Raw genomic sequence first — 13,941 nt, 5'->3', positions numbered from 1 at the left:
TGCAATTCAAGTCTGAAATATATCTCAACTGTCATCGACTCACAAAGATCGCGATCATATGGGCCGTGTACACCCTGCCTTTTAAAACTCAGCGTCCCACAAAAATGAGCCATGTGTGTGACTTGTAAGCTCCTGTATTGAGGAAGCGGTACTTCAGGTTGACCTTCCTATAAGACGGCGAATTAGAGGTACTCTTTGGAATAGTAGATTTTTCTTGTGTGTCTCGGTATCGTACGCGTACGGCACTCTCCCGCAATCTAGTGCAATATGATATCGAGGCTGGTCGATAGCGTACTTGTGTAACGAAGCCCTTTCGTAACGAAGCTAAAAGCGTCAAGTCACGATGACTTTTAGTGCCAACTATACTCCTTCCAAGTGCGTGGTGTCCGTCTGATGCTTCATCTTCTTGCCATCCAGTCATCGTGCACCCCTTTACGCGTTACGGAGCTGTTCGAAGCCCTAGTTCAGTACCACATACAGATATTCTGTACTTTGTGACTATTGTGAAAATGGATGGTGCGACCAATTTTCAATGGAACGTCCATATGTCACGTCTGCAACTTGAAGAATTCCCTGAGAGTATAGATGGCGAAGAAGTACGGAGGTTGATGCTTTCACACAACTTCATATCTATAATCCCAAGAAGCATTGAACAGTTTAAAAATCTAATTGAACTAGACGTAAGTTCCAACCGACTTAAATACATCTCTGATGAAATCACAAGTTTGTCTCGTTTGAAGAAATTTACAGCCAAGAACAATCTGCTGGACAATGAGTCGTTCCCGAAAGAGTTAGGAAAATGTCAGCAGCTTGAAGTGGTAAATCTGAGTGGAAACCAACTCACCGAATTTCCCATGGAACTTACGAAGATATTGACACTCCGTGAACTTTACTTGGGAGGCAACCACATTGGTAATTTGCCTGTGGAGCTGGACAATTTACAGAAGTAAGTTATACCTTGTTCGATCTGTGGTATGCATGGGTAATCATGAAGTGTGGTGCGTGTAAAAATTGTTAATATAAACTATGGTATAAAACAACCGTAGATACTATTATTGCCCTAGCTGTTGGCATACACATGGAGATACTTGTGTGGAGCTACCAAGTAGCTCCATGGCATACAAAATCGTTTCAGAAATAGATCTCATTTTATGATTACTAATATTCCACAAACTGGTTGATGGTGAATTTTGTGTGAGGACAGACAGGTAGTGTTGTAAGATTTCTGTCAGCTGCCTACTGTACATCAAGTACTACATTAAATATGACCTTGAAAGGGTTTAGGGTTTCTTAAAGGGTGAGGACTAATTTATTAAACTATAGTTATAGATCACTGAAAAAGCGAAAGATGGAGCTGTATGAAGGACTTCATTACGTGAAACTGGCATTGCGATGTCATTTCAGTGTCACATCTAACTGTAATAAGGTTTCCAGTCGCTAATTCCAAATCTGTTCTCTTCAAACTGCACCAACATACCTGTATTCCCAAGCCAGTTATTGCAGAATCAGTCTGTGAAAAAATCTTGTTTAAGGAAAACAAACATTTCTTCCTTAAATTGCCTTGCAAAAACAATTTACTTGTCAAGATATTAGCAGTTCTTTCATTGAATTTGTTAGTATATCTTAACAGTTAGAGCTGAAATCATTATATGTGTACAATACTAACATGCACTCTAGAAACTTGTCAGCACTAGTATTACTTGATGTAGATAGCTTGACATCTTCCCATGATCATCATCTGCATGGCATCAATGGCAAAAGAGTAGTTGCTTCGTCAGTCACTTTGGTTGACTCAGACCATTGCAAAAAGCAACAGAAGACAAACCAAAGAATCCATCTAGGTGCTCATGACTCAGTTAAATATTTCTTTGTTCATCATCCTCCATTGCATTGTTTCTGATTTTGTATCATATCCAAAATGCAAATGCTTGTATAAACATCATGTGCTCCTATATCAAGCAATCATGTTGCTTTGATGCGCTTCAATTTGAATATGTTTTGGCCCAATTTCCAGTGTTATCGATATTACTGTGGATCTATTTATGGGAAAATAGGAGTGAACTGGTCATAGTCGATGATATTCACAAATCTTAATGTGAAAGTGTTGCCATGGAAGAACATAATTCAAGACATTTTAAATATAGTTAATGTCTTCTTTATCATATGCCTTCTTTTCACAAATGTTTTCTCTTGTTGCAGTTTGGAAATTCTGTACCTGGGTGGAAATCAGTTGGTTGAGATTCCTGCAACACTTGGTAATCTGGCAAGTCTGACATCGCTGGGTCTTTCTGACAACAAGCTCAAGCAGCTACCATCAGAACTTGCAAAATTAAAAAACTTACAATCATTGAGTTTGCACAACAACCTGTTGACAACATTGCCACCACAAATTATCAAGTTGAAATATCTCGGAGAACTGAGTTTACGTGGTAACCCACTGGTTATGCGGTTTTGTCGAGACCTCACATACCAACCACCATCACTTTTAGAACTGGCTGGAAGAGTTATTAAAACCAAAGGCATAGCATATAGAGAGGAAGACCTGCCAACAAGTCTTATACGCTACTTAAGTTCGGCATGTAAATGCGTCAACCCAAAATGTAAAGGTAAGGAAAACCTTACAAAGGTGTTCATGCTATTATCAGGAAATTCTGATTTTGATAATTACCAATCAGGCTTTTAAATTGAGGGCGGGATATTGATTAGGTAAATTGGAAACAAACCAATGAAAATAAAGATGAGTACCATTTGCACGTAGGCCAGACAAAAAAGATGTTTTATGCATTCTATGTAACATATACATTTATACCAAATAACCCATGACAATACATCTGCCTACTCTTATCTATGGAGTTATCAGTTGCTGCAAGCTACAGTTGTGAACAAATCAGTCATTCTTTGTTGACCCTAGCAGGTGAATCAATCATTACTCTAAATCAAATGCAATCAATTCATAAGTACTTTGTTTGTTGTTTGTTTCAGGTGTGTACTTTGAATCCAGGGTCGAGAATGTAAAGTTTGTAGATTTCTGTGGCAAGTATAGACTACCGTTGCTGCAATACTTGTGTTCTCCAAACTGTGCGGGTCCAAGTCCAATATTCAGCAGTAGCAGTGATTCTGAACTCTCTGAAGATGATGAACAAGTGCCTGTCTCACGTATCAAAAAAGTTTTACTGGGTTAGCGCTTTCACAATTTGGACCTTTACAGAGGGAATGGGGGTGGAAGGGTTGAATAACATTGTCTTCTCATATTGTGAATCTTCCTGTAAATGCCAAGCTCCACTCTACAGGAGATGTCTTCCTGTAAATGCCAAGCTCCACTCTACAGGAGATGTCTTTCAGTAATTTGTGTGCAGGAAACTCTTCACTAATTTGATGGAAAATATACTAGGTAGTTGTCAGTGTGATATTTTGAATGCTAAACTGTTCAGTAGATTTATGTTTGTGTATTTGTATATATGCATACTCATTTTTGTGATGTGATCAAGATGGCCAGTGAAATTTAGTCTTTCTTTAGTATGAATGCAACAGAGCAGGAAATAAATTTGTCAAATGTAGTGCTTATTGGCACATAGGAAGTGGTATGTACAATGTATAAATTGAAATAAAAGAATACATCTCTTTCATTATTATAAAAGGTTATGCCAATGCATATTCCGATTTCACTTTGCTTCAAAGGTTAATTGTATTTAACAGATAAGCTACATATTTCTACATTTTCAGTTTCATAGTCCAGCGAATATGCCACTTCCACTATACCAGCTTTCATTGTATTTGATCCTTTCATTCTTGAGAAGTTGCATGCATTGTAAACTTGAAGCATTTATCATGGTAACAAAACTGGTACAGTTCCAAGTTTATTAATATGCTATAATTGCTATTCTGAAAATAAGTTTCTTACACAAGAAAAATAACAGATAATGTATTCTGATATACTTTGAAGCCTTGCTTTCAGTGAGGATAACATTTGACTTGATCAGTTCCATTCCAAGTCAAATGGCATGGCATTGTAAAATTCAGCACAAGTTATTTCACGCGAGATGTCAGCTTCCAATCTGCCACCGTTTGCATTAATGGGTATTCACTTCCGTTTATGAATGTCATTTGTGAAACAATTAATGCATGACATTATTGCAAGTATTAATTTTATTTAACTGTGTATATCCATACTGGTACTTTACTTTCCTTTATGAATATAAATCAACACATGTCTATACTGCCACTGGACAGATATCATACAGGGTCAATATGCTTTGACTGAAAGTCAATGACTTCAGTAGATTCTTTTATCTTTCTCAGAAATTATCAGTGCTAAGAAGGGAAAAAACCCTGGTGCAAGAGATTCACTGTTGAATGAAATTGTTTAAGTTAGATGCAAATCATGTTTTCAAAATCAATCAGGTGCTCTTCAGAAAAAAAAAATATTTGTTTACCATTATGAAGGCAGTGTCATTTTGACATCATCAACCGTAAGTTCTGAGATGTTTTGAAATCGGACACGCATTTTATTGGGGGATGAGAACTACAAGATTTTGGGAACTATTTAAGGTAAACATTTGTGTGCTCTTGTATTCATGTAAAAAATGTCATTTCGGCAATTTGAAAGGTTCCATTAAGGGGGCATTTGAGGTTATATCAGTGGCAATTATTATAAAACCTGACACACTTGAAATATAATTCATTAGTTCAGGGGAGGGTAAGACCCCTATTCATTTTGCGTGCGTCAAAATCGCAATAAGAATTTTTGTACAATGTGTACGTGAAAGATAGGTTTGTATTCTCCATATACAATAACCAACACAGTATTCCTGAAACTAATTTTGCATTTGAGAGTTTTGGTTTGTTTGTTTTTTGCTTTTGTTTTTTCGGGGGTTTGGATGGGAATTGACACCAAAACTAATTATTAGGTTTCTCGTGAGTCGACTTTTATGAACAATGACCCCCTACATTTTCAATGTGTACTTGTACATTTTAACAAAGGTATAATCTGTTGAAAGAAATTTCTTTATCAAATAAAATTTTGCTCAATAATTTCTCTTGTAAAAATGATGTCATGCTGTCAGTCACATGTTAGGGAAGTGGCTTTAATTTATTTACAGTGAGAACTCTCACCTGACAGCCATTGCTGCACGTGTTTTTCTCACTATCCATGAATTTTCCAGATGCAACGTTCTGTGCTCATTTCTCATGTACTATTATACTGGTATGCTAGACACTGAATAGAGAATTATATTTTGAGTATTGTGAAAAAACTACTAAATTCAAACATTTGTAGATCGATGACTTGGTTCCCTAATGAACATCTGTGATGCATAAATTATACCGTTTCTTATCACATGACCAATATCTCCTATTATGATTGGACATGGTTAAGGGGAGATCTTGAGTTCAACTGATAATTCATATCTACATGATATGTGAATGTTGGTAACCGATTTCATAGTCTTGCAGTTGTACCACTGAGGATGTGATATTCCCTTCACGATGAAATTTTGTATGAAGGTTCCTTAGTATGTTGGAACTTCAATGTCAAAATGTACTGACCTGAACATATCCTTAAATATGCAAATTACCAATTAACAGAAATGGAACTGCTAAGTTACTTTCACTACTGTTATACAGTCAAACTTGTGTATAGTGGTCATACAAGGTCCAAGAAAAAGTGACCACTATATGGAGGTGGCCCTTCTATAGAGGATAGGTGTGGTATTACTTTCCATGCGGACAGTGTTCCAAGTGGTGAATTTAGGAAAATATAACATTTTTAATAAAATTCAATATCATAAATCTCTGGAAATCATAAAACATACTTGCCTTTAAATTCTGAAACAATAGTAATGCAGCTGTGAAAAATTTGTCAAAATAGACTCACTTCTCGCTTTCAAGTCTTGGCATTTTTGACAGAAGTCCTTGAGAATCAAATACACTGCGTGCTGACCATTAAACACAGGTTTTGTACCAAATTGGAGCAATTACATTTCACAACTAACTCGGAATCTGTTATCCAATTTGGTGGCTGAATCTTACTGTTAGAATTGAATAATGCAAATAGACTCTCTAAGTTACTGGAAAAGTGACAATCAACCAATCAGATACAACCTTCCGAGCATGCTGCACATCAACACTAGAGAATTGTTAGCGTAAAAAGGTTAATTACTCTTTTTGGAACCTTAACATATAAAATGATATGGGACTGCCACTACGTGTGTGTGTGTGTATATATATATATATATATATATATATATATATATATATATATATATATATATATATATATGTGTGTGTGTGTGTGTGTGTGTGTGTGTGTGGTGTGCCAAACGTGGGTTTTCACTTAATATAATTGCTGATGGCTCACTGGTTTGTCACTTTTCATTCAAGTGTTCACTCGACACGTTGATGAGAATTGAATTGACTTTGATAAAATTGCTATCTCCCCCAATGGATTCAAACAGGAACCTGAAACTATGTTTTGCTAATTTGTGTAAATCGGGAAGTTTTGCTTTGTTTCCGACATGAACCGACATAATACCTATGTGGCAAAACGTCGATAATTTAGAACTCTTACCCATGGTTATCAATCTGACTCAAAATCACGTGTTCACCGCATAATAATTTGTAGAATGTATTCCCAATTTCTGCGAATTTTAGCCCTATGTACCAAAAGCATCACTTTAAATTTTAAAACGGACTCCTGCTACTTACCTGTGGATATTTATTTTATACACAGCTGTTTATAAACTCACCAGTAAAATATGTTAGCCATGCAGAAACTAGTCGATTTTGTCAAGTTTTTACAAAACTTACTACTTGATGGTAAATTGTTACCTTTCCAGATCAAACTTCGTCTATAAAATTACCACCCTTGTGGCTGCCTATACAAACTTCATGTTATAGGGACCGTTCAGTTTTTACGGCCCGGGGGGGGGGGGGTGGCGCAAAATCTTGTCGCCGGTGTTCAAAAAATATAGACCCCTCTGCATTTTTCGTGAAAAAAAGATGACCCCCCCTTTGTCAGACGAAAAAATTTTGATGACCCCCCCCCCCCCCCTGCTGAAAAATAACAAAAACCCATATGTCAAATTTACCGCACGGTTTGGATTTGAACTCCAGTACGCGACGCACTTTATTCGTGTAGCAGAGATGCCAGTGCACAAAATTCTCAGCCACATCCATGCAAACGTCTGTTAATTGGGACAACTGTGACGCAATTTTTAACTTCATTTCCGTCGACAACTTATGTCCATGGACATTGTATAAAGAAAACTTTATTTGATTGGTTCGCCAAAGGCAGCCCTCCGGTTAAGAGAGTCATGCCTTATGGGCCATTAAGTAAAATCAACTTTATTCTAGTGGGCCACGAAAGGTCTCACGCCGGTTCAAAGGGTCGATCATGGCCATTGCATAAAGTTAACTTTACTGGACAGGGCTGCTGAAGGCGTCCGGCCGTTAAGATGGTCATGGGCTATTACATAAAGTCAGTTAATTGTAGTGGGCCGCCGAAGACGGCCTGCCGGTTAAAAGGGTCGATCATGGCCATTGCATGAAGTAAACCTAATTGGAGTGGGCCACCAAAGGCGTCCGCCCATTAAGAGGGTCATGGGCTATTACATAGAGTCAATTTGTTGTAGTAGGCCGCCGAATGTGGCCCACTGGTAAACCTAATTGGGTTGGTTTGCCAAAGGTGTCTGCCCGCTAAGAGGGTCATGGGTAATACATAAAGTCAATTTATTGTAGTGGGCCGCTGAAGCCGGTAAAGAGGGTCGATCATGGCCATGGCATAAAGTGAACTTTATTGTAGGTAATGTGTTTTTGAAAATGTGATGACCCCCCCTTTCCTACCAGTAAAAAAGCGATGACCCTCCCCCCCCCCTTCACAGATTCCAAAATTACGATGACCCCCCCCCCTGGATTTTGCCGGGGGCCCCCCGGCCGTAAAAACTGTACGGTCCCTTAGGTTCCCTTAGATGTTTAAACACCTCAGGTACAGATTTGTTTAAAATGTCAAAGATTGGGAATGAGCTTTAATTTAGAAGATTTTGTTTTTTCAGTTAAAACTCTTTTAACATACTACCAATGTCCTTTGCTTGAAGATATATTTACAGATTTGTGGGAGTGTTCTCAATTAGACCTTCTAAATTAAGTCATATTGTGTTTTTTAGGATATGCACCACCGCATCTTTTTATTTAAAAAAAAGTTTGCCCAAAAGTGTTTGTTTGATTCTCTTGGTATTGATTTACTACGAAGTTGTTAGGCAGTTTCATCAGAATCAAGACAAAACCACCAACAGTACACTGGTACCTATGACCTTATCAATGGCAGGTTCCTTCTCTGATTTATTGTTAGCCTCGGTACCCAGACTGCTGCTAGGCTTATTCCAGCCACCCCTATGTGTGGGGGTATAGGGGCGGCCGGCCGGAGATAGCCCGACAGAGCAGTCTGGCCAACCGACATTTATTGTTGGAAAGCGATGTGTTATAGACCAAATATACCTGATGCAATGTATTCCTGATATACGTGTAAAATTTGATGGCGATGGAGCATGGAGTCATTGACGCTTATTTTTATCAATTACCATCTTCTATTGCCAAATATGACTTGCATTCTTATATCTAAAATCTCACATGTGCATCTTCATGAATCTTCAAGTTCTCGGGGTGTCTGATGGACCTAAAATTATGCGAGAATTGACCTTTGATAGGCACAGAGGGCGCGAAGTCAGCCCACCATGCATAAAATAGACTTGGGCCTTAGCAACGCGTTGAACGTAACTATGCACAAGATCAATAGAATTAGAGAGCTTTTGTATTATTGATGAACACACGGCACAAGAACATTCTTTGCATGACCCATGACCCGTAGGAAGCTTATTATCGATCCCTAATCCCTACAATCAGTCTAAGCCTTCTACGTTGCGTTGTTATTTATTTCACCGGGATTGCGTGTGTTTTATTGTTACCAAAGATTCGCCTTTGTATGGTGATAATTTATCGGCAGGCGCTCGATGGAAGAAAGTTTGAAACTTTCCAGTCACGGAACGCGGTTTTTTACCTCAGTAACTTACATAAATCACTATTTCCAGAAGGATACGCTGTTCCTGTTGATGTCCTGATAAAAGGATCCGTCGGTATACTTGACAACTAATACTTCATCTCTAATACTTAACAACTAACTAGTCATCCACCGGCAACACTGGCACCACACTGCACTAGCTGAACAGAAATCAAGACGAAACAACTATAATGTCGGACAAAAATCGAAGGATCTCCAAGTATTACTTAAAAATGTTACACTCACTTTTTGATCTGTACAAGATGTTAAAAGTACAACTTCCACCGCAGACTATAAGACTGGAGAGCAACATGTCAGCATTGGGTATTTTCTTTGAAGATTTCGTCGAAATACCTGACGCAGATTTGTCTTCATGTAAGTTTAATTGGTTACCACACCCTGGGTTGCCATATCAATGAACAATCTTGTAATCACTTGAAACTAGTTGATATTTCTTTTTGTGTCTCATTTTAATTACATCTCTCGAAGATCGAAGTAAGAGAGAAGTTCAACTCCTCGGAGCAGTCTCTGTAATCGATGTTTCCATCTGTATCACATGAATCTCTTGTACCCTTTGTCGACGTCGACACGGCCTTATTATACATCTGTTAGCCTTTAGTTTGAAGTAATATAGTTTTTGTAATGATTTGGATAGAAATTCCGACGTTGTTTATTAAATAGCGTTATTGATATTGCGGATCTCCCTGCATCAGAATGGAATGTCAATAGTCTAATACACCAATACACCGATCTCTCTCCAGAAATCGCAACACGTGTTCAATTTCGTTTGTGTAATAAACAAACTGCAATGGCGGAGAGATTATGGACGGTGCACATCAAAACAATACTATTTGACCTGTATTAGAGGCCCAATATATACATATTAGGCATTCAGTCCAGCGTGTTTGGTTGTACCATTTTTATATGTGCTTGAATAAAAGTCATGAGAACATTTCATTTGCTGACATCCATGTATTGCTATCAGCTAATGGCAGAAAGCAAAAACCAATCAGGTTTCCATTTTCACCGTCAACGGTTCGTTTTTGGAACCTCCCTTAACATCGTAAAGCAATGCTACAGTGCGGTTTAATAATGCTTACCACCACGAAGTAATGGTTCCAAATATCGCTACTGTATGTATTGTCCTCTTCTATTTGTTTCTTGGAACTGGTAAAATTATTTATTTATCTTGAATGACACTGGTTATTAGACCTGTATTGATGTCATGATATCAATATCCTCATGAAAACTCATCGAGTAAACTTTCACTACGATGTAAGCAAGTCCTTGTCGAACCTTTGCTCCCTGCAGTCACAACATCAAGATTGCGAACACTCAGACTGAAATGCGAAGAGTTAGGACGTTTGATATTTGGTGTAGGAATGAATGACACCGATATGGTTGGTGACTTCATGTCTGGAAGAAGCGAAGAACTTAAGGAAAAGATCAACCAATTAACCGTCTTAAGAAAGGTAATTAATAAATGTATGTTCTGTGTTAAATCCGCATTTTATTAAGTTTTCAATATTGACGTACGCAGGAGAATACGGAAAGAAGAAAGTTGTCCAATACAGTTATCCAAACCTAATTCAGTGTGATTGAACATTGTTGTTCAGCTAAAACCCTTAGCATTTTGTATAAGTAACTAAGATTTCAAATATTTTATTTGAAAGGAACTATACAGGGAAATGTACAAAGAAACAATCAGCAAAGAAGCAATCAAGCATATTAAAAATGATGATGGTAAGTTTCATTATTATTATTATTGTTGTTGTTGTTGTTGTTGTTGTTGTTGTTGTTGTTAATAGTGTATCATTATTATCATCATCATCATCATCATCATCATCATCATCATTAAGGGATATTCCAAAACATTATGGTAATATCGAAATGCGAAGATTGTTAGTTAGATATTCATTCTCTTTATTTTTTGTCGGGGTTTTTACATTCTCGTACGCAAGTTTATTTAAAATATACCGTACAGTAGAATAGGATCATCGTTTTCTTGTTAATTAAATATAGGCTTTGCCGGATTTATTAAAACTAAGAGGCATTTTAGGTGATTCGTCACAAAACTAATTGTACAATTGGGCCTAAATGACAAAAATACTTTGTAAGCCATTGAATTTGATCTTTTGGCCAAGCCTTATGCAAAACGAACACATGGGAACTTGTTTTACCAATTCTCAGTATATTGCTGAGATAAATTTAACTTTCCCGTGATGACCGCTCATCATATATCTGTCAACATTAGCAGTGGTAGAATAGATGTAATAAAACACATTGCAACAGCTCAATGAACTCACAACACAACGGTAATTTTAAAAATAATGTATAGCGATTTCGTCGTTATACTGATTTGCATATCAGCAACGTCAACGCAAATCGACAATTGACAGTACCTTTAACAATAACATGTTATTTTACGGCTAAATACATTTACCATGATAATGACCCTAACACAAACTCCATGATTACAGCATGATCTATTCATCAAAAGAAAGAGGAAGCATCACATCTTCTACTTCCTGGTCTTACATTTCGTTTTCTTTTGGAGTACAAACTTCTCCTCTGATTTGCTTTGATCCTCTATAGATATATTTACTATCTCTGTCTGTTCCCTCCACAGCAAAGGTCATATGGCATCAATGCTATGGAAATAACGCACATGTAAGTAATGAAAACAAAACATATATAGGTAATACACCTGTAGTAAGGTAGACCATATCATCAAAATGTAGATACCAATTAAATAATGACTCATCCACTTTTACCTGCTATAAATGCAACTTGGAAATGTTTAGAGTATATCACCCTGATTAGAACGTAGTGTGATAGAAGTAGTAGTACGTTATTTAAGACGTTAGAGTGTGGAATCTGTCTTAATTTCGCTGGAACGCTGCAAAAGATTACTTTAGCGGGCATGGATTTTATAACTATCTAAACCTTTCAGTCATTTCGATATCTTGATATTTTCCCTTATAGTTGATAAATGATACCTAAAGTTTAACTGTATGTCTTGTTTTGTTGTAGGCATTTGTTTGATAATATTTGGAAAACGTCTCCTTACGTTAACTAAAACTTCCTTTAGTTTTTTTAGTTTATCATATTTGACCTGTATTTATTATTGCGGAATCAAATCTATGACAACCCGTTTAAGGTGGTTGGAAAGGCTAGAGCGTCAGTTATAAATTTCAACAAAACTATTAAAATATAAAAGTAGTCAACATTCTCTGTGGAATAAAAAAAACTAGACATTTGGCACAAAGGCATTGCAGAGTTATAGCCTCTTAAAACTTCTGAAAAACTGACCAAATAAGAAGAAGTTAGGGAGTCCTTAGTGTATTAACTATGGTAGAGGTCCCCTAGCTTTTAATGAAATGTTTGAAAAGGGAAAGTCATTATTTGCTGTTTTTCAGGAAAGTTGACAAGGCGGTGCTGGCATTCAGAGTGAGTGACTGCTATTGTAAATGCATTTTTAGATTCTTTGAGTGTCAAAGAGGTGTCAAAAGTGAGATTAACCACAAAAAATGCTCTATGACTTCAAAAGAGGGGTGCAAATATGGCTTGTTTTCAACATTTTTGACAGAATAACAGTTTTCCTACATAATTGTATACCAATTTAATCCAACTTTGAAATGAGATATGGACATGGAATTTTTACAGCCTATTAACAAGTTTACAGATAAGATTTGTACGGCACAATTTTCCTGTATTTGAAGTACTTTTGAAAAATCACATTTTGAAATTTGAAAGAATTTTTAATAATTTTTTGATATATAAACCCATGTAAAATCATAAAACAAATTTATTTACAAATCCTGCCGTACAAATCTTACAATAAATAGTGTCAACATATTTATAACTAATTTGGTAATATTAATACTATCCAATTATTATTAAATTCAAATATGTAAAAAAATATGAAAAATTAAATTTTAATATTTACTGGTGTCATATTTCAAAATCATGGCTGCAAATATACAATTTTTATATTGTTTGGAGAAAATATTAACTAAGGGAGTTATCCTGAAAATTTGAACTAAATATCTTGATTCTAACACTTGGAACTTGACATTAACTCTGAGAAAGAATTGGTGCAAAAATAGCCTTTCCAACCACCTTAACATTTAATAGTTACAGTATAACACCATTACTAAATATTACCCATGAAACGACTGTAAAATTTACTATTATATATCTTGACTGTCAAACAGAAACACACTCCTTGAATTGACGTTGTCATTCTCTGTTAGCAATCAGCTGTTCAAATGAAAAGACAACATGTGTCGCAGAAGTCCCAAATCTTCCACATATGATTACAAGTCGATGGTTGATTCCATGTGTCTTGACTATGGAGCAGCTACTGCATGGAAACTCCCACGATAGTGAAAACCCAATCATTTGTCTTAAAAATGCATCATATTGTCTTAGACCTTGAATCGATGAAATTTGTCATGTCATTCGCATCACAAAAATTCTCAAACCGGCCTTGTCCTAGCTGCAATAATTGTAGCCCTTGGTTGGTGGGGATTGGGCTTCTGTCGTGCGGCTCGCGCCTTGCCCCAACCAGGTTGGGGCAAGGCGCGAGCCGCACGACAGAAGCCCAATCCCCACCAACCAAGGGCTACAATTATTGCAGCTAGCTTTGTCCAAACAATTTTCTGGAGCTTAAGCAGGAAAAATGTACTTCAAAACGATAAACTTTCAATCATTTGACATTTCGCATCACGAAGTTTGACACACTCGCACGATTTCCAAGCTTCCCTTTACACGGACCACAGTCCCTCGTGAGCTATTCAGCTCTGGGACTATTCGCCCCATAGACGTGTGTACATAAGCGAGACGCTTATGTACACACGTCTATGGGGCGAATAGTCCCAGAGCTGAAT

The 13,941-nt window shown here is 37.0% G+C and overlaps 2 protein-coding genes across 2 annotated transcripts in view; both read left to right on the top strand.

Annotated features, from left to right (window-relative positions):
* The first annotated feature begins 21 nt into the window (after positions 1-21).
* LOC139116234 (leucine-rich repeat-containing protein 58-like) lies at positions 22-5,031 on the top strand. The gene is made up of 3 exons (XM_070678817.1): positions 22-946; positions 2,200-2,606; positions 2,983-5,031. Exons 1-3 carry the CDS (start codon positions 510-512, stop codon positions 3,180-3,182), a joined length of 1,044 nt encoding a protein of 347 aa, XP_070534918.1. The 5' UTR covers positions 22-509; the 3' UTR covers positions 3,183-5,031.
* Positions 5,032-8,682: 3,651 nt separating this feature from the next.
* LOC139116233 (uncharacterized) overlaps positions 8,683-13,941 on the top strand; it is an 11,250-nt gene continuing 5,991 nt past the window's right edge. Inside the window, exons 1-4 of the mRNA XM_070678816.1 lie at positions 8,683-9,424; positions 10,361-10,521; positions 10,723-10,792; positions 11,679-11,719. Coding sequence (XP_070534917.1) covers positions 9,241-9,424; positions 10,361-10,521; positions 10,723-10,792; positions 11,679-11,719 — 456 coding nt within the window. The 5' untranslated portion in view covers positions 8,683-9,240. The remainder of the gene's footprint in view (positions 9,425-10,360; positions 10,522-10,722; positions 10,793-11,678; positions 11,720-13,941) is intronic.

The sequence above is a fragment of the Ptychodera flava genome, chromosome 17 (assembly GCF_041260155.1).
Source record: "Ptychodera flava strain L36383 chromosome 17, AS_Pfla_20210202, whole genome shotgun sequence".
Lineage (NCBI taxonomy): Eukaryota > Metazoa > Hemichordata > Enteropneusta > Ptychoderidae > Ptychodera > Ptychodera flava.
The sequence above is the reverse complement of the archived record's forward strand: the minus strand, read 5'-3'. Positions and strand labels throughout refer to the sequence as shown.

Bases quoted from the DNA above. Each gene is read 5' to 3' on its own strand.
- LOC139116234 (XM_070678817.1), top strand. From the start codon at position 510: ATGGATGGTGCGACCAATTTTCAATGGAACGTCCATATGTCACGTCTG. The intron at 947-2,199 runs GTAAGTTATACC...CTCTTGTTGCAG, and splicing joins GAGCTGGACAATTTACAGAA to TTTGGAAATTCTGTACCTGG. The intron at 2,607-2,982 runs GTAAGGAAAACC...TGTTTGTTTCAG, and splicing joins CGTCAACCCAAAATGTAAAG to GTGTGTACTTTGAATCCAGG.